The sequence below is a fragment of the Mauremys mutica genome, chromosome 3, assembly GCF_020497125.1.
Source record: "Mauremys mutica isolate MM-2020 ecotype Southern chromosome 3, ASM2049712v1, whole genome shotgun sequence".
In the NCBI taxonomy this organism is placed as follows: domain Eukaryota; kingdom Metazoa; phylum Chordata; order Testudines; family Geoemydidae; genus Mauremys; species Mauremys mutica.
This window is the reverse complement of record NC_059074.1, coordinates 4,280,693-4,306,526: the sequence shown is the minus strand read 5'-3', so window position 1 is coordinate 4,306,526 and position 25,834 is coordinate 4,280,693. Positions and strand designations below refer to the sequence as shown.

Below are 25,834 nucleotides of genomic sequence, written 5' to 3'. Positions count from 1 at the left end.
AGTCCTTTGAAGAAGAGAGGTTACTCACTAGTAACTTATTATTTAAGAATTGCCTTCATGTATTCATGCTTCCTGTCCACCTTTGCCTTGGAGTTTTTTGTTTGATCAGCACTCTGCAGTTCAGGAGAAGAAACTGATGCATTTGTGGGTAGTGGTGGGATGTATATGTCAGGAGACTGGGTCATAGGCGGTCAGGCCTAATGGTTGGAGCGAGAGTCAGGCCCAGCGGTTGGAGTCTGAATGCCAGAGCCAGGGGTCAAGACAGGGCCAGTACCAGGAAGCAGAGCTAAAGATCCTAACTAGAGTCAGAGTCTAAATGTCATTGCCAAGGGTTGCAAGAGAGTCACAGTCAGGAATCAGAGCCAAAACTCAGAACTGGATTACCCGAAGTTAGGGAAGGCAGGACCAGGGCTGGTTCTGAGGTAGGAACAAGGCTGGGGCAGGATGGAAAAAAGACTGGGTGCAGGGCAGGAGCTGTAGGGGAGCAGAGCAGGACCAGGGCTTGGTGAGAAAGAAGCACAGAGAGGCAGAGAGTCTGTGGGCATGTGCATTGAGCAGCCAGTGAGCCGCTGCTGCTGAGCTTAAGAACTGGCCTGCTAGCTTCCTCAGCCAGTCAAGCAGGGCGGTCCGTCAGGCAGTGTAGCTGGCTCGTTAGGATGTCAGGAGTACTGAGCAGGCGCAGCCACAGGGCCTTACTCCTGACAGTATGTGTACTCCCTCATAGTCTTGAAAGTCAATGTCACAGGAGGGTGTCTGCACACCCCTCCTCCTTGGGCTTGGCTTTGAAGAGCGTTCTGTGGCTTATCACCAAGGGGCAGCATATCCTACAGGTGTGAGTTCACATATGTGACTGACTTTTGAAGAACAGTTGATGGTAAGGAACTTCTCTTTGCCTAGGGTAAACCCTGCTCACTGTGGGTATGCAATTGCTTAGAGGTGCTGTTACCTCACAGGTTGAGAAATATTTGTAGAATAGATTTGTGAAGCTATAAGCATGGTGTTTGTACTTACATTTATGTACATACCTCCCCCAAAGCATTCTTCACTAGAGTAGTTCTAATTGCAATGCTTGAAAAGTAATCCTATACCTCTCCCTTTGTTGTGGTTATAAGATTGTTATAAAGATCCCATTAAATTGCTGACTGAGCTTATTCACTTAAGGAATAGACAACTTTTCTAACCTGTAAATGGTGTTTCTCAGATGAAATAAGCTCAATCCACAATGACCCATCTTTTGTGTTTTTTTGTTTGTTTGAGTCTCATTCTTTGCTTCTATTTTTTTAACTCTGTAATTTTTCATTCCTGGATAGTGTTTGTGAGTTTCTAGTTAGTGTGTTTTTTCTAGTTCTGGAACCATTCATTGATTGACAGCACTATAAAAAGTTTCTTTTTGATTGCACCTTGTCAGAGTGGAGCACCTTTGTTGGCTAACTTTTCCTTCCAATCAGATGCTCATCTTCTTTGTAGTTTGTAAGTATTCTAGTTAAGTAATATGGCAGATACAGCTGGGGTACTTGAGAGAAGCTTGAGGACACCTGGATTGGCACCCAAAAAAATTGTCATTTCCTTGGTTGCCTATCGTTGTTCTTATGTGAGATAAACAAAAATCCATTAAGTTGTGGATTGAGTTTATTCCATTGGAAAAATACCACTTACAGGTAAGAGAAATTCTCTTCTCTCACAAGGCATCAGATCAAGTTTTCTTTAATCAGTAACGCTATTCTAAAGAAACCTAGGACATCATTTTTGAGAGACATGCTTCAGTTTTTGAGGAGATGTGCAATATAATACCAATAGTATTACATTCAGTCAGCATAGGCGGCAGGTTCGTATAATTTTTGGTGGGGCCCAAAATGGTGCCCTCCCCCCCCGCGCTCTCACCCTGTAAACTGATATAAAATGAAGCTACAATGCGTCAGCACCACAAGATTACAAGGGTCAATTAAAAGTGGAAAGTCAGAAGCAGCACTTGTCTATTAATACCTAATATACGGTATTAAATTTTGTTGCACCTGTTGTGACAAAGTGGGAATGTTCTTAATGTTTTCTCTGAATACTGTGTGGGTGCCTCAGTTTCCCCTGCAAAGTGCCAACTGACGGTGTTGGGGACAAAGAGATCAGGTGGCCTCCTTGTCCGGAAGAGACACAAAGGCCAGATGAGGGAGTGTCAGTTTGGAGCTGGCTGGGGAAATCGGGAGAGGCCCAGAACTTGGGTCTGGGCTCCCCACCCCCCAAGATGGACCTGACTGAGGGGTCCTGTTTTCTGTACATACAAGCTCTGTTTTAGACTGTATCCCTGTCATCTAATAAACCTTCTGTTTTACTGTCTGGCTGAGAGTCACATCTGACTGCGGAGTTGGGGTGCAGGGACCTCTGGTTGCCCCAGGACCTGCCTGGGCAGACTCGCTGCGGAAAGTGCACAGTGTGGAAGGGCATGCTGAATGCTCTGAGGTCAGACCCAGGAAGGTGTAAGCTTCTTGCCCTGGAGACAGTATGCTCAGAGAGGAGGCTCCCCCAGAGTCCTGACTGGCTTTGTATGGAGTTGTTCCAAAGCATCCCAGCATCCCCTTCCACACCATGCGCTTCCCAGAAGTCTGCACAGGCACTGACACTCCCTCCTCTGGCCTTTGTCTCTTTTCCAAGCATTAGGAGGCCACCTGATCTCTTTGTTCTCCAACACCTTCAGTTGGCACCTTGCAGGAGAGTGGCCCAGGCCATCAGTTGCCTGGAGACAGGGTGTCAGCCATTCTCTGTGCAGACAGCATCACACTGGCCCTCTAGGGCTTTACAACAATCACACCCCCTTATCCCACCATCTAGAGCCTTAAGAAATGCATTGGGGAAACTGAGGCACACAGACAGTATTCAGAGAAAACACCTGTATACGACCAGTTACATACTTTGAAGGGTGTAAAATAATCAAATATTGTGCTAAATACAATGATACTCCAAACTGACCACCAAATTTAAGTTGCATGTTTTTCCCCTCAGGTGAGGGTTCTGGGGTGGGGCTGGGGATGAGGGGTTCACAGTGCAGGAGCGTGCTCGGTGCTGGGGGTGCAGGCTTTGGGGTGAGGCAGGGCTGAGGATGAGGAACTTGGGGTGCAGACAGGCTGCCCCAGGGCTAGGGCCAGAGAGGACTCCCCATCACCACCACTGGCAGCAGCAAGCTCCAGGGGAGGGACCCCTCCTCTCCCCCCTGCCCCCCACAGCACACTCACTCTGCACCACAATCACTGCATATGTTCCTTCCTAGGGCCCCTCAGGTCCAGAAAGCCCACTCACCTCCCCTGTGATGGGTACTAGGGGGTGGGGGTTGCCATCACAGGTGGCCTTCCATGTTGCTGCCCCTCACCATAACTTCACTGTGGATGGGGCTGCCCCTTGCCCAGCATGGGGCAGAAGTGGGGTCTGCATGGTGATGGCTATGGGGCAGGGGAGCAGGGTGTCATAAAATTCACCCAAGCCCCAGCTGCTCAGGTAGGTCTATGAATCCCCCTTCCCCCATCTGCCCTGTGGTGGGTGGATGCTGGAGGGGAGGGGCACTGCCTTCACATATGGCTTCCTGCCTCCCTGACCCCTGCTGCAGCCTGCAGCCCCTCACCGTAGCTTCAGTGGGGGGGGGGGACGGTGGGAGGGGATGGCATGGGGCTGCCCCTTCCCCACCGTTGGGCAGGAGTGGGGGCTGGGGGGGGATCATAGGGTCAAACACTCACGGAAGACCAGGACCTGCTCAAGTGGGTGAGGTCAGTCTCCGAGTCCTGGCCAGAAGTGCCCTTTGCATCTCCTCCAGGTAGGGGGAGGGGAGGGATGCCAAACATGGCACAGCCCCCTCCCCTCCCCCGGCCAGTGCTCCAGCAAGCAACAGCAGCCGGCAGCAGCAGAGGCAACAGGCAAGGCAAGGGAGAGAGACATGCCTGCGTTTAAGCCTCCAGCCTCCGGGGTGGGGCAGAGGAGAGGGCTGCCACCAGCACGGCGGGCCCCCCTCCCCATCCCCCTCCACTCGGAGATGGTACAGTCAGCAACAGTCAGCAGCAGCTTGCACTCACTGCTGACTGCTGAGCGGCAAGGAAGAGACTGAGACACGCAGACGCAGCTGCCTGCGTTCAGGCAGTTAAGCTCTCTGGGGCCGGGCGGGGAGGGGAGGGGGGAAGCTCTCCAGCCCTGGCGGCGGCGGCGGGGGGGCGCTCCAAGCAGGGGAGAAAAAACATTGGTGGGGCAGAGCCCCTGCTTGGGATTTATTCCTGGGGCTAAAGCCCCAGAGCCCCATATAAGTCGGCGCCTATGATTCAGTGGGCCTTCTAATCCATTTTGTTAGCTTTCTGTAGAAATAAGGTCCATGGAAGAAAATAGAGTTTTGACTGAAGAAGAAGCCATTGTAAATCCAAGTGGAAGAAATTCCTACACTCTACTTCCCTCCTTCCCTCTGTAAAAGAGGAAAAAATGTAGGAAAACACCCTAGTAGTGTGAAAAGTTATTTTTCTCCTTTTTACACTTGACTGCCCTGTCACCCTAGCTAGTTATTTATATTTTTAGAAAGATTTTAATAGATTGTAAACTCCTTGGAACAGGGATCATGTCTTTATCTGTGCTTATATTGAGGCACCTAACAAATTAATTGTATATGAACGTCAGCAAATTATCTGACTAACTTGTTTCTTTGGATTTTTCTTTAAAAGATGATGCAGACAATAAAATATATCTGACCTGTTCCTTTGCAAAGAAGATTACTTTAGTAGTGATATTTAATCCAGGGAAAAGTCGTGGGGGAAGAATGTATTCCCAATTATTTGTTAACTGGTCACTCCTCTACTCTTGTGAACTGCTCAGGTAGTTTTCCAATCAAATATTGCAGTCCTGTCACCATAGCCTCGTTTTGTGGAAAACTACGCTTTACCTCTCTCACCAAATTAGAAGAAAGTTCCTGAAGAAAATGGTAGTTGCTACCCTTCCTAAGAGCAGCAGGAAATGGACAGTTCATGAAACCCGCATGATATCCTGTTTAGCAGGTCCGAAGAGTATCAACTTCACCAGTCTAGGACCAACAGGCTGCTCCTACTCTTCGCATAGATAGATGGATCCTCTCATGGAATGAATTTTTATAGGATATCATAGAACCATAGAATATTAGGGTTGGAAGAGATCTCAGGAGGTCATCTAGTCCAATCCCCTGCTCAAAGCAGGACCAACACCAACTAAATCATCCCAGCCAAAGCTTTGTCAAGCCGAGCTTTCTAGTGAAATAGTGTTTCCGAATATCCAACCTAGACCTCCCCCACTGCAACTTGAGACCATTGCTTCTTGTTCTGTCATCTGCCACCACGGAGAACAACCTAGCTCCATCCTCTTTGGAACCCCCCTTCAGCTAATTGAAGGCTGCTATCAAATCCCCTCTCACTCTTCTCTTCTGCAGACTAAATAACCCTAGTTCTCTCAGCCTCTCCTTGTAAGTCATGTGCCCCAGTCCCCTAATTATTTTCGTTGCCCTCCGCTGGACTCTCTCCAATTTGTCCACATCCCTTCTGTAGTGAGGGGACCAAAACTGGATGCAATACTCCAGGTGTGGCCTCACCAGTGCCGAATAGAGGGGAATAATCACTTCCCTCGATCTGCTGGCAATTCTCCTACCAGTACAGCCCAATATGCCATTGGCTTTCTTGGCAACAAGGGCACACTGCCGACTCATATCCAGCTTCTTGTCCACTGTAATCCCCAGGTCCTTTTCTGCAGAACTGCTCTTTAGCCAGTTGGTCCCCAGCCTGTAGCGATGCATGGGATTCTTCCTTCCTAAGTGCAGGACTCTGCACTTGTCCTTGTTGAACCTCATCAGATTTCTTTTGGCCCAATTCTCCAATTGGTCTAGGTAACTCTGGACCCTATCCCTACCCCCCAGCGTATCTACCTCTCCTCCCAGTTTAGTGTCATCTGCGAACTTGCTGAGGGTGCAATTAGTCCCATCATCCAGATCATTAATAAAGATGTTGAACAAAACCAGCCCCAGGACCGACTCCTGGGGCACTCCGCTTGATATTGGCTGCCAACTAGACATCGAGCCATTGATTTCTACCAGTTGAGCCCGACAATCTAGCCAGCTTTCTATCCACCTTCTAGTCCATTCATCCAGCCCATACTTTTTTAACTTGCTGTCAAGAATACTGTGAGAGACCGTATCAAAAGCTTTGCTAAAGCAGAACAGGAAGTGTGCCCACTTTTGTTCCAGGGCAGGTCACAGCCACCTGATCCATATCAGAGACTTTCCTTTGTCCATGGGACAAGCACCTCTTTTATGCACTCCCACCCGTGTCCCTGATTCCCAGGGTCATTATCAAGCTCAAGAAAGAAACATGGCAAATTGGTCCTTACAGCTCCAGCCTCATCAAGGCAGATGTGGTATTCAGACCTCTGCAAGTTGTCCACTCAGGAACTCTTCATGTTGCCAGGGACAGAGGACCTCCTAATGCACAGTCATGGACGAGTGCTGCCTCCAGATCCTCAAGGGCTGAGCTTCACAGCATTGTTCACTGGTGGCTGAGTATGGAGGAAATGCATTGGTCAGTGGCTGTCCAGAATGTTCTCCTTAACAATAGAAAATATTCCACTAGAGCTACTGACTTGAGTAAATAAAAGCATTTCTCCATCTGGACAGCTTCCCAAAATGTGTCCCCAGCTCAGACCAGCATTCAGACAATCCTGGACTATCTTTGGTACCTTAAGAAGTTGGGTCTGATGCTCAGCTCTGTTAAGGTGCATCTGGAGGTGACTTTGGCTTTCCATCCTCATATAAGTGGCAGGACTATTTTTACTCCCTCCATCATGACCAGATTCGTGAAAGTTCTAAACAGATTATTTCCAGCAGTCTGAGACCCAACACCTCTGTGGGATCTGAATTTGGAGTTGTCTGTGCTTATGGACCCTCTTTCAGAGTCTTTGGCACTGTGCTCCTTTCTACACTTACTAGTGAAGGTAGTATTTTAAGTGGCCATCATCTCTGCCAAGAGGGTTAGTGAACCGAATGCATTGGTCACTGATCCACCTTACACGTTCTTCAGAAGGACAAAGTCTGGCTTAGGCTCCTTGGAAGTTCCTCTCCACGGTGGTCTCTGACTGCCACATAATCCAATCTGTCTGCTAGTTTTCTTTCCAAAGTTGCATGTGAACAGGTATGAGAGAAAACTCCACATCCTCAGTGTTTGGCACATGTTGAGTTTTTACTTGGATAGGATAAAGCCCTTGCAGGGTTCTTCCTAGCTGTTCTTGTCATATGCAGAATGAGTGAGGCATCATCCAGTCACAACACAGGCTCTTCATCGTAATGGCTTATGCTGCTGAAGGAGTAATATCTCCTTATAGACTCACAGCACACTTGCTCAGAGCATATTCAATCTCAACAGCATTTCTGGCACACATCCCTGTTATGGACGTATGTAGATCAGCAACATGGTCCTCAGTTCATACTTTCACTAGACCATATGCACTTTGCAACTTGAGGGAAGATGCAGATCTAGGCAAGGCAGTCCTACAGTCCCTCTTTCTATAAGGCTCTGAGCCCCTCCTCCTACGTTAACAGCTTGGGCATTCTCTGTATCATAATGCAACCACTTGAAGAACAAATGATTATTTACCATCCTGTAATGGTTGTTCTTCGCGATGTGTTTCATATATCAATTACGTGACCCACCATCCTTCCCTGATGTGTCGGAGTCTATCATTGGGTTCCAGTGCAAAGGAACTGAAGAAGGGGTGGGGTGACTCTGCCCTTTATATCCTTAGTTGGGTCACGAAGATCTTGGCCATGGGTGGGGCTGCCAACTCCAGCACCAGTGCACAAGGTATGCACATATCTACAGAATAATGGACATATGCAACACATCTCAAAGAAAAGCAGTTACAAGAAGGTATGTAACTTTTTTCCACTTGCCCTCCAAAGGCCATCATCTGTTTGGGGAGATGGTGGATAAACCCTACAAGATGAGTGGAGCAAAATGCCTCATTTGCAGAGCTTAGAAAGACATATTCATTGTCTTGGGAAATGTGCTGCAACTTTCACTGAAATTCAAATTCAGACCTATCTTTCTGAGATTTTCTCCAGCCAGCTCTCAGGAGAGTTAGTCCAAGGATGAGCCTTCCAAGGATTTTAAAAGAAAAACCTAAGATGTCAGTTTCTTTCCCCTAGGTGGGGAGGGAATGCTTGTGTATGTACCCGGTCAATTGTGGAAGCTAGATTGGAGGGTGTGTTACGTTCCATTCTGATAGCAGTGAGTTTTTGTGATCATTCTGATGTGTTCCAGGAGTTCCTCATTCATGGGCTAGCTACAAAGAAAGCTTTTGTTTTTAGTGCTCACTAACAGGGCCGGCCCTTCCATTTAGGCAACCTACGCAGTCGCCTAGGGCGCCAGGATTTGGGGGGGGTGGCATTTCGCCGGGAGGGCGGCAGGCGGCTCCGGTGGACCTCCCGCAGGCGTGCCTGTGGAGGGTCCGCTGGTCCCGGGGCTCCGGTGGAGCATCCGCAGGCACACCTGCGGCAGGTCCATCGGAGCCCCGGGACCAGTGGACCCTCCGCAGGAATGCCTGCGGCAGGTCCACCGGAGCCACGGGATGAGTGGACCCTCCGCAGGGACGCCTGCGGGAGGTCCACCGGAGCCGCGGGACTGGCGGCAAAATGGGTAGAGCCGGCCCTGCGCCTAGAGCGCCAAAAACCCTGACGCCGCTCCTGCTCACTAATCTCATTCATGACAACTCCATTGTTCCAGTGGAAAGCAGACGTGAAGAGTGAGGCTGTCTCTAGATCAGTGTGGCCAGCCCAAGTCTTTCAGGATAGAATGAAGTTTCTTAGCCATATATAGGGGGTGGTCAAACAGCAACTCTTTTACAGTTGAAGTGTGGCTTGCGGAGCCCCTCAAACTCAGACAGGGACCTCCCTCAGAGCTGAAGCCCTGAGACCCTCCTCCCCACAGGGCACAAACCCTTAGTCCCAACACCCCACTGTGGGGCTGAAGCCCTGAGCCCCTGCAGACATGCCCTGACTCTTGAACTACTGAAGATTGTTGTATGCGGCTTAGAGGGTCAGTAAGTTTGGCCACCTCTGCCGTATATCATCCTTTTTACAAACACAGCTGTTGGTGTCAAGTCTAGGAGGACAATCTGAAAATAGAAATGTGAATGACAGTCGTTACTGTAGCAGCAAGTTCTTCAAAGCACTTCTCTCTCTCAACATCACTGCCATCTGAGCTATAGTTTCAACCTTCTGTCTTTTTCTTCTTAACTAAGTCTCAGTGCTTAATCCTCATCCTGTTTGACCTGGCTGCAGACATTTCCTCCTCCTTGATATTCTTTCTTATTTTCTGTGACTGTCCTCTTTTCATTCTTCTACCACAGGCTTTTCTTTTTTTAGTGTGTCATTTGGTGTCTTTCTCCTCCACTTCCTAGAAAAATTGTTCTTGTCTGCCTACTCTTCTCACTCTACATTTTATCCCTGGGTATCCTCTCTTCTCTATTTGCATAAGTTTAACTATCACTTCTAAAATGACAATTTTTATATACTTCTTCATCCAGACTAGTCTCCTGCAGGTCAGTCTTGCATATCTCACTCTCTCAGATATCTCACCCTGTATGGATCACTGTCATCTGAAATTTGACTTAGATAAAAGATAAAACTGAGCTCATAATCTTTCCTCACAAACTCTCTCCCACTGCCATTATGGTTGATAGCACGCCTCCATTCTCCTAGGCTCTGAGGCCTGTAACCTGGGGGTCATTTTCAATTCTACCTTATTTCTCCTATACCCAGGCTGTGACTCAATCTTGTCACTTTTTATAACAATGTTGCAAAAATATCCACCAATTTATTTCTTTCCATTCTAAGACAGAAAATATCATATTGCCTCTATATAAATCCATGGTATGCCCACATCTTGAATACTGCGTGCAGATGTGGTCATCCCATCTCAAAAAAGGATATATTGGAATTGGAAAAGGTTCAGAAAAGGGCAACAAAAATTATTAAGGGTATGGAACAGCTGCTGTATGAGGAGAGATTAATATGACTGGGACTTTTCAGTTTGGGAAAGAGATGACTAAGGGGAGATATGATAGAGGTCTATAAAATCATGACTGATGTGGAGAAAGTAAATAAAGAAGTGTTATTTACTCCTTCGCATAACACAAGAACGGGGGATCACCAAATGAAATGAATAGGCAACAGATTTAAAACAAACAAAAGGAAGTATTTCTTCACACAATGCACAGTCAGCCTGTGGAACTCCTTGCTAGAGGATTTTTTTTTTTAAATTGGAGATATACCTATCTCCTAGAACTGGAAGGGACCTTGAAAGGTCATCAACTCCAGCCCCCTGCCTTCACTAGCAGGACCAAGTACTGATTTTTGGCCCAGATCCCTAAATGGCCCCTCAAGGATTGAACTCACAACCCTGGGTTTAGCAGGCCCATGCTCTGAAGGCCAAGCCTATAACAGGATTCAAAAAAGAGATAGATAAGTTCCTGGAGGATAGGTCCATCAATGGCTATTAGCCAGGATGGGCAGGGATGGTGTCCCTAGTATCTGTTTGCCAGAAGCTGGGAATGAGCGACAGGGGATGGATCACTGGATGATTCCCTGTCCTGTTCATTCCCTCTGGGGCACCTGGCATTGGCCACTGTCGGCAGACAGGATACTGGGCTAGATGGACCTTTGGTCTGACCCAGTATGGCTGTTCTTTTTCTGATGACCGAATTGCTTGTCTGTGCTCTAATAATAGCTGATATTGACTATTGTAACCTTCTCCTCTCCAATCTTGTAGATACTTACCTTGCTCCCTGCTGTCCATTCAAAATGCTGTCACCAAAATCATTTCCCCTCACCTTTTGGTTTTGACTTCATTTTCACTCCATAAGGTCTTTTCACTGGTTTCCTTGTTGCCCAGCATATCATCTTGAAATTCCCTATCCTTGGATTCAAGACCCAATGCTTCTGGCCCAAGTCTGCATCAGTGACCATGTTTTCATTATGCATTACCCCATTCTCTCCACTCCGATATTGTTGATAGCTTTGAAGTTTCCTTTATACCCTTCTTCCATTTCCATCGCCATGCTGCCCCTTTCCAAATTTATTCCATTTTCAAGTTACCTCCTTGACCTCACATATACCTCACTCCATCTCTCCTAAAAACTCACTTCTGTCATCTCTTATATGAAGAATGAAGGGGAGGAAAAGGTAAACTAAAGAAACAAATAAAACCGGAAAGGAAAAACTTAAGTCAACAGAACCACTAAGAGGAATATGTGCCTTGCAGAATAATTATATGCTCTTTTTTGTTCGTTTGTTCATCATTTCCCCATCTCCTCTCCACCTTTTTTGGTCTGTTTATGACCCTCACTATTTGTCATGTCTAATTTAGATTGTAAACCCTTTGGTACAGGGACAATGTCTCTGTTGGCAAGGCCCCTAGCATATTTTTGGGTGCTCAAAAATAAACTCAGAACTCAACTTTATATCTGGGTACTGGCTGTATTTTAACACTGTGCAACATATATCATTTTGGGATTGACTCATATAATGGAGATGGAAAAGACTGCCATCCAGTCCATCTCCCTACTATTGCAGGATTGTTCCTTTCAGTACATTAATTTTTTTAGCCAATTTAGTTTTGAAGTCCCAAGCAGTGGGACTTGCACCACATTCTTTGGTAGGCTCCCATTTTTTAGGGTTTGAAAATCCTTTGTATACTGTCAAGTATCAGAGGAGTAGTCATGTTAGTCTGGATCTGTAAAAAGCGACAGAGTCCTGTGGCACCTTATAGACTAACAGAAGTATTGGAGCATGAGCTTACGCTTCAATACTTCTGTTAGTCTATAAGGTGCCACAGGACTTTTTGTATACTGTGTATACTTTAGGTTGTCGAACTTGCATACAGATTTCAAGATCAGACAGTATCTGAATAGGGACACATTTAATAGAAATATATTATTTTAACTTGTTTAATGTAAATCATTTTTATAAGTATGAAATTGTTAGCAAATTTTATTGATGTTTAGGAACTTCATCCTTATTGGGCACTCAGATTTATTGTGTGTGGTTTTTCAGATAATAGTAAAATAACACTTTTTTAAGATTCTCTTATTGCTTTTCCCCCCTGAAGTCTTCCATCCTGTGGAATGTTCATATTGTCGGTGTGAGAGCATGATGGGTTTCCGGTACCGATGCCAGCAGTGCCACAACTACCAGCTCTGTCAAAACTGTTTTTGGCGTGGCCATGCAAATGGCCCTCATAGCAACCAACATCAGATGAAGGAGCATTCCTCTTGGGTAATTCAGCTTTGTTTGTAATAATGCACTGATCATCTCTATGCAAACTTCTTTTGAAAGCTAAAGATGTTTTTGTAATAGGCTTAGAATTACAGGTTAAATCTTAAAGGTTTTCAAATAGGAGCTTATAAATAGGCACATTATACTTTTCTGTGAGTTGTACGTAATTTTATTTAATTATTTGACATTATCATTTTGCTCAGTGCTGACGATACAATTCCTGCTCTTAAGTGCCTTGCAATCTGAGACATATAAAACAAAGCACTTGTTGTCTTCGTCTTTTCCCCAACACCATCCCTTCCTACATCCCTCTTTTTACCAGACTAATAACCCACTGTAATTTTGATGTCATCACAAAGGAAGAAAACACTATGCACACAAGGTGCTCTTTTTGGCAAAGTGGTGTTCTTGAACATAGTATCTCTTTAAAATAATTAAATGTTTGCCTTCATTGTGCATGAAGCTGGACTGTATATATTGTGGAAGACAGATCCTTAACCCAAGAATGTGATAATCTAAGATACCTGGGCAGTAAAGTTTAGAAAAATAGTACAACAGACAACTAGATGATGAGCACATCCCAAGTCATAGCTAGTAATTCAAGGTCTGGAAAACAGGATGTCACAGGTGGGATGATTTTGTAGCAACCCTGATAACACCAAGCCTGATGCTGCAGCCACCCTCTGTCTTAGTCCACAAGTTGTGACCTGCGTGAAGCAGGGTGGCCAGTGCCATAAGATTGGCATCAGTCTCTAAACAGTTAACTAAGATTACAAAACTCAGAATTTGGCTGTCTGCGCCTTTAAACAAACAAGAAAAATGCCAAGACAAGCACTTCAGGGCAGGGCCCTGACCTGGCCCTTGGGTTCTGTGCTAGCACTGAGGAGCTTCTCTTCTGTTCCAGTCTCACCCAGCGCTACCCCTGAGAAGTAGCAGGCAAGCATTCTTAACTGCACTGCTGGCTCCTGATTATTCAGTGTCTCCTCCTGGCCCTTCTAAGCTCTGGAGGACTAAGTCTTGTTGGTAGCCTGATCTGAGTAGGTTTTTCTTGAGCACAGGGCGTAGACACCTCCAGCAGGGGACAAAGAAGGCATGGTAGACCCCATCACACAGGTCTTGTGGCGTGAGATTTATGAAGCTAAATCTGTTTAGTTTATTCAAGAGAAGATTGAAAATGACTTGATCATGACCTGCATGTACCTATACATGGAGAAAAGATTTCTAATAGTAGATGGCTCTTTAATTTAGAAGAAAAAGGCATAATGATATCCAATATTTGGAAGCAGAAGCTAAACAAATTCAGATTGGAAATAAGATGAATATTTTTAGCAGTGAGGGTAAATATCTATTTGGTCAGTTTACTTAGAGAGCTGGTGGAATCTCCATTCACTTTCTCTTTAAATCAAGACCAGATGTCATTCTAAAAGGTATGTTATGGCTCAAACAGTGGGCTTGATTGAAATTACTTGGTGAGGTTCTATGGTCCATGTTTGCAGGAGGTCAGATGAGATCATCAGAATGGCCCATTCTGGCCATAAAAATCTATGAATGTATAATCACTTTTTGATGGTGAACGCAATCGTTTAGATTATCCTACGTGGGCTAAGTGGAAGAAATCAGTTTCAAGTTGCGATTAAATGAACAGGGTGGACATTAATCATACTGGTTTAAAGAGGGAGTTCCAGGCATAGAATCATAGAAGATTAAGCCTCTAAGGATGGAGATTCCACCACCTCCCTAGGTAACCCCGTTCCAGTGCTTCACCACCCTCCTAATGAAATACTTTTTCCTAATTGTGACAGGTTCGGTCACAGAGACCTCCTTGAGGCTGTCACCTGATGTAATGGAATTACCTCTGAGCCCGTTTTCCACTGCCCGCTTGGAAATTCAGAACCCTACCTTGTTGAGCCAGACACACTAGTCTGCTGCAACACAGACCCAGGTCTGGTCCACGCCCCCAAAGCTGCAGATTTTAACCAAAAACTGCTCAGCAAGTCACCTATCTCCAACACCCAGACACCCAGTTCCCAATAGGATCCAAACCCCAGATAAATCCATTTTACTCTGTATAAACCTTATACAGGGTAAACTCATAAATTTTCCTCCCTCTATAAAACTGAGAGGGAGATATGCACAGCTGTTTGATCCCCCAGGTATCAATAACTTACTCTGGGTAAATTAATAAACAAAAGTGATTTTATTAAGTATAAAAAGTAGTGTTTAAGTGGTTTCAAGTAATAACAGACAGAACAAAGTAAGCTACCAAGCAAAATAAAAACAAAACATGCAAGTCTAAGGCCTGGTCTACACTAAGAAGGGGGTTCGAATTAGGGTATGCAAATTCAGCTACGTGAATAGCGTAGCTGAATTCGAAGTACCCTAATTCGAACAACTCACCCGTCCAGACGCGGCGGGGTCGAACTCCGCGGCTCCCCCGTCGACTCCGCCAACTCCTTCTGCCGAGGTGGAGTACCGGAGTTGACCGCGGCGCTTCCGGAGTTCGAACTATCGCGTCTAGATCAGACGCGATAGTTCGAACTCCAAAAAGTCGAACTCTCCGCGTCGAACCGGCAGGTAAGTGTAGACGTACCCTGATACATTTAAGAAATGGAATATAGGTAAATCTCACCCTCAGAGATGTTCCAATAAGCTTCTTTCACAGACTAGACTCCTTAGTCTGAGACTAATCCTTTCCCCTCGTACAGTTCTTGTTAATTCCAGCCCCCTTTGCTCTGTCCCACCCCCTTTTATAGCTTTGGCACCAGGCGGGAATCTTTTGTCTGTCTGGGTACCCACCCCTCCTTCAGAATAGAAAAGCACCAGGTTAAGATGGATTCCTGTACCAGGTGACATGATCACATGTCACTGTAAGACCTCATTCTCCATTCTTTCAGGGCTGGCCTGCACTTACCCAGGAAGGTTTGTGAGTAAACAGAGCCATTAGCGACCAATTGTCCTAGTTAATGGGAGGCATCAAGATTCCAAGCCACCATTAATGGTCCACACTTTGCATAGTTACAATAGGACTTTGGAGTAATATTTCTAGCTTCAGATGGAGTGCAACGTCACACTAATATCCAACCTAGACCTCCCCACTGCAGCTTGAGACCGTTGCTCCTTGTTCTGTCATCTGTCACCACTGAGAGCAGCTGAGCTCCATCCTCTTTGGAACCCCCATTCAGGTAGTTGAAGGCTGCTAACAAATCCCCCCTCACTCCTCTCTTCTGCAGACTAAATAGAATAATAGAATATCAGGGTTGGAAGAGACCTCAGGAGGTCATCTAGTCCAATCCCCTGCTCAAAGCAGGACCAAACCCAACTAAATCATCCCAGCCAGGGCTTTGTCAAGGTGGGCCTTAAAAACCTCTCAGGACGGAGATTCCACCACCTCCTTAGGTAACCCATTCCAGTGTTTCACCACCCTCCTAGTGAAATAGTGTTTCCTAATATCCAACCTAGACCTCCCCCATCGTAACTTGAGACCATTGCTTCTTTTTCTGTTATCTCCCATCACTGAGAACAGCTGAGCTCCATCCTCTTTGAAGCCCCCCTTCAGGTAGACTGCTATAAAATTCCCCCTCACTCTTCTCTTCTGCAGACTAAATAAGCCCAGTTCCCTCAGCCTCTCCTCATAAGTCATGTGCCCCAGCCCCCTAATAATTTTCATTGCCCTCCAGTGAACTCTCTCCAATTTGTCCACATTCTTTCTGTAGTGCGGAGCCCAAAACTGGATGCAGTACTCCAGGTATGGCCTCACCAGTGCCAAATAGAGGGGAATATTCACTTCCCTTGATCTGCTGGCAATGCTCCTGCTAATGCAGCCCAATATACCATTGGCCTTCTTGGCAACAAGGGCACACTGTTGACTCTCATCCAGCTTCTTGTCCATTGTAATCGCCAGGTCCTTTTCTGCAGAATTGCTGCTTAGCTAGTCAGTCCCCAGCCTGTAGTGGTGCATGGGATTCTTCCTTCCTGAGTGCAGAACTGTGCACTTGTCCCCGTTGAACCTCATCATTTCTTTTGGCCCAATCCTCCAATTTGTCTAGGTCACTCTGGGCCCTATCCCTACCCTCCAGCATATCTACCTCTCCCCCCCCCTTAGTGTCATCTGCGAACTTGCTGAGGGTGCAATCCATCCCATCAGCCAGATCATTAATGAAGATGTTGAACAAAACTGACCCCTGGTGCACTCCACTTGATACTGGCTGCCAGCTAGATATTGAGTCATTGATCCCTACCTGTTGAGCCTGACAATCTAGCCAGCTTTCTATCCACTTTATAGTCCATTCGTCCAATCCATAGTTTTTTTAACTTGCTGTCAAGAATACTGTGGGAGACCGTATCAAAAGCTTTGCTAAAGTCAGGATATATCACGTCCACCGCTTTCCCCATATTCACAGAGCCAGTTATCTCATCATAGAAGGCAATCAAGTTGGTCAGGCATGTCTTGCCGTTGGTGAATCCATGTTGATTGTTCCTGATCACCTTTCTCTCCTGCAAGTGCTTTAAAATGGTTTCCTTGAGGACCTGCTCTATGATTTTTCCAGGGACTGAGGTAAGGCTGACTGGTCTGTAGTTCCCCGGGTTCTCCTTCTTCCCTTTTTTAAAGATGGGCACTATATTTGCCTTTTTCCAATCCCCCAATCGCCATAAGTTTTCAAAGATAATGGCCAATGGCTCTGCAATCCCATCAGCCAATTCCCTCAGCACCCTCGGATGCATTAGATCTGGACCCATGGACTTGTGCATGTCCAGCTTTTCTAAATAATCCTTAACCTGTTCTTTCATCACTGAGGGCTGCTTGTCTCCTCCCCATACTGTGTTGCCCAGGACAGCAGTGTGGGAGCTGCCCTTGTCTGTGAAGACTGAGGCAAAAAAAGCACTGAGTACTTCAGCTTTTTCCACATCATCTGTCACTAGGTTGCCTCCCCCATTCATTAAGGGTCCCACACTTTCCCTGACCTTTTTCTTGTTGCTAACATACCTGTAGAAACCCTTCATATCCCTTGCTAGCTGCAACTCCAATTATGCCTTAGCCTTCCTGATTACACCCCTGCATGCTCAATTTTTATATTTTTATACTCCTCTCTAGTCATCTGACCAAGTTTCCACTTCTTGTTAGCTTCCTTTTTGTGTTTAAGCTCACCGAAGATTTAGTTAAGATTGAATACACCTCTGCCCCGATATAACGCGACCCGATATAACACAAATTCGGTTATAATGCGGTAAAGCGGTGCTCTGGCAGGGGGGGCTGCACACTCCGGCAGGTCAAAGCAAGTTCGATATAACACAGTTTCACCTATAACGCATTAAGATGTTTTGGCTCCCGAGGACAGTGTTATATCGGGGCAGAGGTGTAGTTAGGTATTGATACACATTTCAATCCTAATAGCCACAACATGAATTTTCATAGAATAACTCATTTGCAATAAATAAATAAATAAAATAAAATAAAACCTTTCTAAGTGCAAAAACTTGGAAATTAACAGTTAAGAACTGCAGCTACTTCAGTCATGTCCTATATTTCTTCTTCACTTACTGTGAACCCCATGTAAGTTACAATCTCGCCACCCTTTAAATTGTTTCTTTTTATAGACTGCATAATTACATGTAAAGAACAATATATTAGGATAAGATGCTGACAGTTTAATCACTTTATTTTATTCAGGTGAAACTAAATATGTTTATTCATCTAATACATTTACTAACCCGCACCAAAAAAATAAAAGGCTATTCTGAGCAAGGCGAAGAGAAAAAATTAAGTTGAAACAGCTGTCCCTAGTTCCGCTAGTGTGTGGAAGCAGCTCACACACTGCCCGGCATGACACACAGACTGGTGCGTGGAAGGAATTTCTTGTGGAAGTGTGCGAGCCGCTTGCACGCACTAGCACCAGAGGTGGATTAAGCTTTTGTGGGGCCCTGGGCCAGAGCAAGTGGGGGCCACTCCTGACCCCTTCTGCCTGCAGTTCCCCACTCTCCCTGCTCCTCCTGGGGAAATGGGATCGGGACATGGGGGCTAGCCTTGCCCTCCCCTGCCACCCGGGCTCCTGCTGGAGAGGAGGATCAGGGTGCGGGGCCTTCCCCCATCCCTGGCAGGAGTGTCAGGTGGATAGAGCAGGTTATGGCATAGGGCGCCCATTTTTCCAGGGGCCCCTGGGCATGGACCCCATTGGCCCAGTGGCAAATCCGCCACTGACTAACACGACCAGGGAGAGCTGCCAATGAGTCTGGGGCCCGCCCCGGGGCTGCGGGCAGTACAGCCATGCCAGAGGAGCTGCTGGTGGAGGGTGCTGGCTCCTGGGAGTGGTGGCTCAACATGCTGCTGCTTTCACCAGTGCAGTTCCTGGCAGAGTCGTGCAGCGCCGCAGATACCGATTTATATCCGTGGATATACATTTTGTATCTGCACCGGCCTACTGATTACAAAAATAAACGTTGATGGTGGCTTAGGTACAAGTGATCATAACTTGATCACATTTATAATGTGCGAGCAGGAATAAAGTCCAGACCAGTAATATATGTACTTGGTGCTTTAATAGGGCCACCCGATTGTATTCCACTGAAGGTTACGCATGTGCACCATGCGCCTGGAGTTGGAGAATTTGAAAGTAGTGTCTGTTAGTCTGCACATGCATCTTGGCTTGCCTCATGCGTCCATCTTAGGCGATAAAGGGTGGGGCAGACAGAGCATGTCTCCAGTTCCTTCTCTCCGACGCATTGTCCATATCTGTACTTTCACTGTTCTCGTCTCTGAAGCACTTTTTAAAAGAATAGTTGTACGTAGTTTTTATGAGTTTTACCAGTTTCATCTTAGTGCTAATAGTCAATAGTTGTAGTACTTGTTTTTAGATAGATTTGGGGGGTTTTCAACCTCCCCTCCAAACTGCACCCTCTGTACCAACATGTGGGTACCGGACTATGCCCAGGACTCCAAACTTCAAACTGTGTGCCTCCTGCCTGTGTTCATCTCGGTCAGTGACAACCATGAACATTGTTTCTGTCGGAGCAGACGCCCCCGTGAGAGTGGCGCTGCCATTCATCCGCACAATCCAGCGGAACAATGCCGCCATCTGGCAGTCGCCTTCCCACGGCACGCGGCGTGGAGAGGAAATATTCTGTACCATCTAAAGGGTACGAATACCTTTATGTGCACCCGACTCCAGACTCGTTGGTAGTCCAGTCTGTGAACGACCGGGAGCGTAACAGACAGCCTGCCGCTGCGCCCAAGTCTAAGGAGTCCAAACGCATGGACTTGCTGGGGCGCAAGATTTACTCGGCGGGCGGGCTCCAACTCCGCATCGCGAATCAAATGGCCCTGCTATCCAGGTATACATTTAACATCTTGGGATGCCTGGAGAAATTCGCGGAGCTGACCCCACAAGACTCCCGCCGAGAATTCTCGGCCCTCCTGGAAGAGGGCAAGCTGACCTCCAGGACCTTGATTAAAGCAGCGGTCGACTCAGCGGACTCAGGGGCCAGAACTGTGGCGTCCGGCGTAACCATGCGACGCATTGCATGGCTGCAGTCATCCACTTTGCCGCCGGAGGTACAATATACCCTCCAGGACCTCCCCTTTGAAATGCAGGGTCTAGTCTCTGAAAAAACTGACACGAGAATTCAGACCCTAAAGGACGGACGAGTGGCGATCCGTACTTTGGGAATGCATACGCCGGCCACACAAAGGCGTCCGTTCCGGCAACAGCCCTATCGACCCGGGTCGCAGGCCAGGTCTCGGCCATTTAACAATCGCCGCAGACCATCGGGCGGACGGCGTAACCAGTCCCAAGGCTCGTCCAAGGCTCCTCAAGGCCCCAAGCCGGCCTTTTGATGGGACGCCCGAGGACGGCGCACCACTCTCACCCCAGGATCCATCCCCTTTGTTTTCAAGTCGCCTTTCCCGCTTCCTCCAAGCGTGGTGTTCTGTAACATCGGACAGCTGGGTGCTCAACACCATCCAGCACGGCTACCGCCTACAGTTTATTTCGCCCCCTCCCTCCCACCCACCTTCCCCGTCCCTCTTCAGGGACCCCTCTCACGAGCAAGTCCTCTTACAGGAGGTCCAGTCTCTGTTGAGCGTGGGTGCCATCGAGGAGGTGCCGCCCTGCAGGCGGGGCAGGGGATTCTACTCCAGATATTTTCTCATCCCCAAGGCGAAAGGAGGTCTTCGTCCCATCTTGGACCTCCGGGAGCTAAACAAGTACCTCTGCAAACTCAAGTTTCGGATGGTAACCTTGGGGACCATTATCCCTTCCTTGGATCCGGGAGACTGGTTTGCCGCCCTCGACATGAAGGATGCTTACTTTCATGTGGCAATTTACCCCCCCCCCCCACAGACGCTACCTGCGCTTCATGGTCAACGAGGCCCACTACCAGTTTGCGGTGTTACCCTTCGGCCTCTCCACCGCGCCGCGGGTATTCACCAAATGCATGGCAGTCGTGGCCGCAGCCCTCCGTCGGCGGCGAATTCACGTGTATCCATACCTCGACGACTGGCTGATTCGTGGCCGTACCCAAGAGCGGGTAGCGGCGCAGGTATCCAAGATACTGCATCTGTTTCGCTCTCTCGGCCTGCTTGTCAACGCCGACAAGTCCCACTTGGTTCCGACGCAAAGAGTGGAATTTATAGGAGCCGTCCTCGACTCCACTCTGGCCAGAGCCTGCCTCCCTCGGGCTCGGCACGAGACATTGGCCTCCCTGATACGGACACTGCAGGCCTTTCCAACGTCAACAGTGCGGTGCTGCCTACGTCTCCTAGGTCACATGGCAGCATGTACGTTTGTGACAGCGCACGCAAGGCTGCGACTTCGCCAGTTCCAAATGTGGCTGGCATCGGTGTACCGCCCTCAGCGCGACCCACTGGATATGGTGGTGGTGGTGCCGAGTCCCGCTCTCCAGTCGCTCACCTGGTGGCTGGATCGGGAGACAGTCTGCGCAGGGGTTCCGTTCCGCCCTCCTCGACCGTCGATCACCCTGACTACAGACGCGTCGGCGCTGGGATGGGGGGCTCACATAGGAGACCTGCACACCCAAGATCTTTGGTCAGCCCAGGAGCTCTCCCTCCATATCAACGTCCGGGAGCTGAGAGCGATCCGTCTGGCGTGTCTCGCCTTTCGGACCCACCTTCAGGACCGCTGTGTAGCGGTGTACACGGACAACACCACAGCCATGTTCTATGTCAACAAACAGGGCGGAGCCCGATCCTCCCCGCTTTGCAAGGAGGCGATGCTCCTCTGGGATCTTTGCGTAACCCACTCGATTCGCCTCGAAGCGTTTTTTCTACCAGGAGTGCAGAACACGTTGGCCGACCGTCTGAGCAGGTCCTTCGCCTCCCACGAGTGGTCCCTTCGCCCAGATGTGGCTTACACAATCTTCCAGAGGTGGGGGTTTCCCCAGATAGACCTCTTCGCCTCCCGGTCCAACAGGAAGTGCCACAGGTTTTGCTCCTTCCAGGGTCAAGCTCCAGGCTCCCTCTCAGATGCGTTTCTCCTGCCATGGACGGAGTCCCTCCTCTACGCGTTCCCCCCGTTTCCGCTCGTCCATCGAGTGTTACTCAAGCTTCGGAGGGACAGGGCCCGCGTAATACTCGTCGCTCCGGCCTGGCCGAGACAGCATTGGTATACCCTGCTACTCGAGCTGTCGGTTCGGGATCCCATTCCCCTCCCGCTATGGCCGGACCTCATCACTCAGGACCTCGGCAGGCTTTGTCACCCGAACCTGCAGTCGCTGCATCTTACAGCTTGGTTCCTGAGTGGTTGACCGACGCAGAGAGGGGATGTTCGGCGGCGGTGCAGCAAGTTCTGCTGGAAAGCAGGAAGCCTTCGACGCGCTCTACCTACCTCGCGAAGTGGAAACGCTTTGCGCTATGGTGCGACCAGCGAAGTCTTAACCCCTTCTCGGCACCCATCCAGACCGTCCTCGATTACCTCTGGTACCTGAAAGGTCAAGGTCTCGCGATCTCGTCCCTGAAGGTACACCTGGCGGCTCTGTCAGCCTTCCGGCCCGCTATAGGGGGTCGCTCTGTCTTCTCCAACCCAATGGTAGCCCGCTTCCTTAAAGGGTTAGACCGTCTCTACCCTCAGGTGCGTTCGCCCGCTCCGACTTGGGATCTAAACCTAGTTCTCGCCCAGATGATGGGGCCACCCTTTGAGCCCTTGGCCACGTGCTCTCTGCTCCATCTTACCTGGAAGACGGCTTTCCTTGTAGCAATCACATCCGCCAGACGAGTCTCGGAACTCCGCGCCCTGACGGCGGGTCCCCCGTATACCGTCTTCCACGGGGACAAAGTGCAGCTTCGGCCACACCCGGCCTTCCTCCCCAAGGTGGTGTCGGCCTTCCACCTCAACCAGGAGATCTTTCTCCCGGTCTTCTTCCCGAAGCCGCACGCCTCACCTCGTGAGCAGCAGCTCCACACCCTGATGTTCCCATCCAGGACATCTGTAGAGCGGCCACCTGGTCTTCAGTCCACACCTTCGCTTCCCACTACGCGTTGGTGCAGCAGTCTCGAGACGACGCAGCCTTTGGCTCCGCGGTGTTACATTCCGCCACGTCTCATTCCGACCCCACCGCCTAGATAAGGCTTGGGAATCACCTACATTGGAATGCATAGGAGCAATCACTCGAAGAAGAAAAGACGGTTACTCACCGTAGTAACTGGTGTTATTCGTGATGTGTTGCTCCTATCCATTCCCGGCGCGCACACCTACATTGGAATGGATAGGAGCAACACATCTCGAAGAACACCAGTTACTACGGTGAGTAACCGTCTTTTCTACTGCCTGGGGGAAGCTCACATTGTGGCCAGACGAGTATTTGCCAGATTTTCCCCAGCTGCACCCGAGAAGGAAGAGCTCTTTGCATCTGGAAGCCTCTCATGGAGCTTGCCATGAGACCTCACTCGGACTTAGGCCAGGGAACCCCCCTCCTCAATCCTGATTCAGCGAGGAGTGAGCCTCCTGCTGCCATGTCCAACTCTGGTGCTGGTGGAACCACCCCCATGGACCTCACTGGGACCTAACTGGGAGGTAAGGAAGCACACCCATAAGCATGGGACTGAGTCTTCCTCCAGATGAAAGAAGATAGATTCTCTTTCCACTAGTTCGGCCCAAGGGTTACAAGAGCACGCGCTAAGCCCCATAGATACAAGAAAAAGACCCACAAGCAATAGGATCCAGCAATTTGGGGCACTGATCCATCAGTACTGCCATCATCGGCACCCCACAAGACATGAGATGGGTGTTGAATGTCATCCACCATGGTTATACGATCGAGTTTATCATGCTTTGTCCTTCAAAACCCTGCTTCTTGTCCCCCTTTGGGGACCACTGTCATGACAGTATTTTCGCCCAAGAGGTGAATGTGTTACAATGGGGAGCAATAGAACACGTTCCTCCCGTTATATCAGCGAATATCAGAGATTCTACTCAACCTACTTCCTGGTACCCAAGAAGAAAGGCAGGTGGAGACCAATCCTCAATCTCTGACATCACAGTTGCTTCATCCACAAAATCAAGTTTTATATGGTCACTCTGGCAGCAATAATTCCATCCTTAGAGAAAGGCACGTGGTTTATAGCTGTCAATATAAAGGACACTTACTTTCACATCAATATTCATCCTGCCCCCAGATATTTCCTGAGATTCACATTGGACACCGAACATTTCCAATATAGAGTGCTCCGCTTCAGAATAGCCGCTGCTCCCTGTCTTCACCAAAGTATTTTCCATTGTAGTAGTTTGTCAGACATTATGGTGTCCTCGTGTTTCCATATCTCGATGATTTGCACCTTTCCGCAAGTTCTAGACAAAATGCCCACACGTCAACTTGGTGTTACTCAATCTCCTTTCTTCCCTTGGAGTGAGCGTCAATGTTGAGAAATTGATTCTCGACCCCATGCTGTCTCTGGACTTTATCGGGGCTACCATAAGTTCGGTCACATCATGATCTTACTTGCCTGCAGACAGGTTCCAGACCATGATCAGATGACAATTTTGGTAGGCTGTCCATCAATCATTAGTCAAGTAGGACTCCGTTTATCCATTTCCAAGTAAATAGATAACTGCTTCTTAGCCACCAAGAATGAAACCATGTGAACAATCACTTGAAGAAAGAATGGTTACATATCCAATGGTAACTGTGGTTCTTTGAGATGCATTGTCCACAGATTCCTTGACCCACCCTCCTCATTACTACTACAGAGTTTTGTAACACCTGGATTTTATAGGTGTGAAGGAACTGATGGCTGATTGGGCCCACTCCACTCTTTTTGTCTGGAGGAAGGGAAAGGGAGGGCACCTAGGGCAGAGCCACAACCCCAGAGAGTTACTGGGTTATACAGTATCAGAATGGCAATATACAAAAACCTGTAGGAGAACACTTCAATCTCCCTGAACACACAATAGCAGATTTGAAGGTAGCCCTCCTGCAGCTAAAAAACTTCAGGACCAGACTTCAAAGAGAAACGGCTGAGCTTCAGTTCATTTGCAAATTTGACACCATCAGCTCAGGATTAAGCAAAGACTGTGAATGGCTAGCCAGCTACAAAAGCAGTTTCTCCTCCCTTGGTGTTCACACCTCAACTGCTAGTAGAGGGCCTCACCCTCCCTGATTGAACTAACTTTGTTATCTCCAGACTGATTCTTGCCTGCATATTTATACCTCCCTCTGGAAATTTCCATTACATGCATCTGACGAAGTGGGTATTCACCCATGAAAGCTTATCCTCCAAAACGTCTGTTAGTCTATAAGGTGCCACAGGACTTTTTGTTGGGTTATACAGGATATTGTGAATGGCATATTACAAATATGCAAGTTCAGGTAGATATGTCTAGAGTATTTTTATAAGGAAAAGTCCCATTGATGAAGAAATAAACTGGTGTTTATGCTTAGCTGAATAATATTTTACTTAGTTACAATTTCAAAGACTTCTGGAATATTTTGACTTTTTGTTGTTGTTGGGACCTGTTAATTGTGAGTGCTCAGCTTGTCTGAAAATCAGGCCATTGACATTAGAAAATGTATTTAAACATGGGTGATGTTGTTATTAAAAAAAGCTTTTGTTTTGCCTGCTGCAGTAAGGTAGTCAAGGTGTTACCCCTTTGTGGTGAGTATATTCTATGTCAGAAGAACAATTTCTGAAATTGCTGAAACCAGCTAAAAAGCTGTAGCCTTTGGAAGCCTCCTTTCCAGTGCAGTAATGCCTTGTTCTTTCTAAAACACTTTCTATTTCAGAAGAAGAATAGAATATTTATTATTTATAGAGCATTCTAATCCAACTGCCTCTGAGAATCTATTAATAATATAACTAAAAGTAAATTTAGTTGTTTATTTGTACTGTGACAGTGTCTTGGCCCCTGATGAGGACCCCATTATATTAGTCACTGTACAAACACATCAGAAAAAGAGTCCCTGTCCTGAGAAGCTCACTGTCCTAAGTAATTTAGAGTTTGCCTGTGCTGGACTTCTTATAGCTGCAATAGGTCCTATGAGCATTTTTCTCTCTTAGAAACCCTTATTTTGTATTATTAACTCACTTAC

General features: G+C 47.7%; 1 protein-coding gene across 8 annotated transcripts in view; it reads left to right on the top strand.

Moving 5' to 3' along the window:
- Positions 1-25,834, top strand: part of DTNB (dystrobrevin beta) — a 354,166-nt gene that overhangs the window by 120,184 nt on the left and 208,148 nt on the right. For all 8 annotated transcript variants that reach the window (XM_045010065.1, XM_045010062.1, XM_045010063.1 and 5 more), the window contains exon 8: positions 12,135-12,301. In XM_045010065.1, the coding sequence (XP_044866000.1) occupies positions 12,135-12,301 (167 nt within the window). The remainder of the gene's footprint in view (positions 1-12,134; positions 12,302-25,834) is intronic.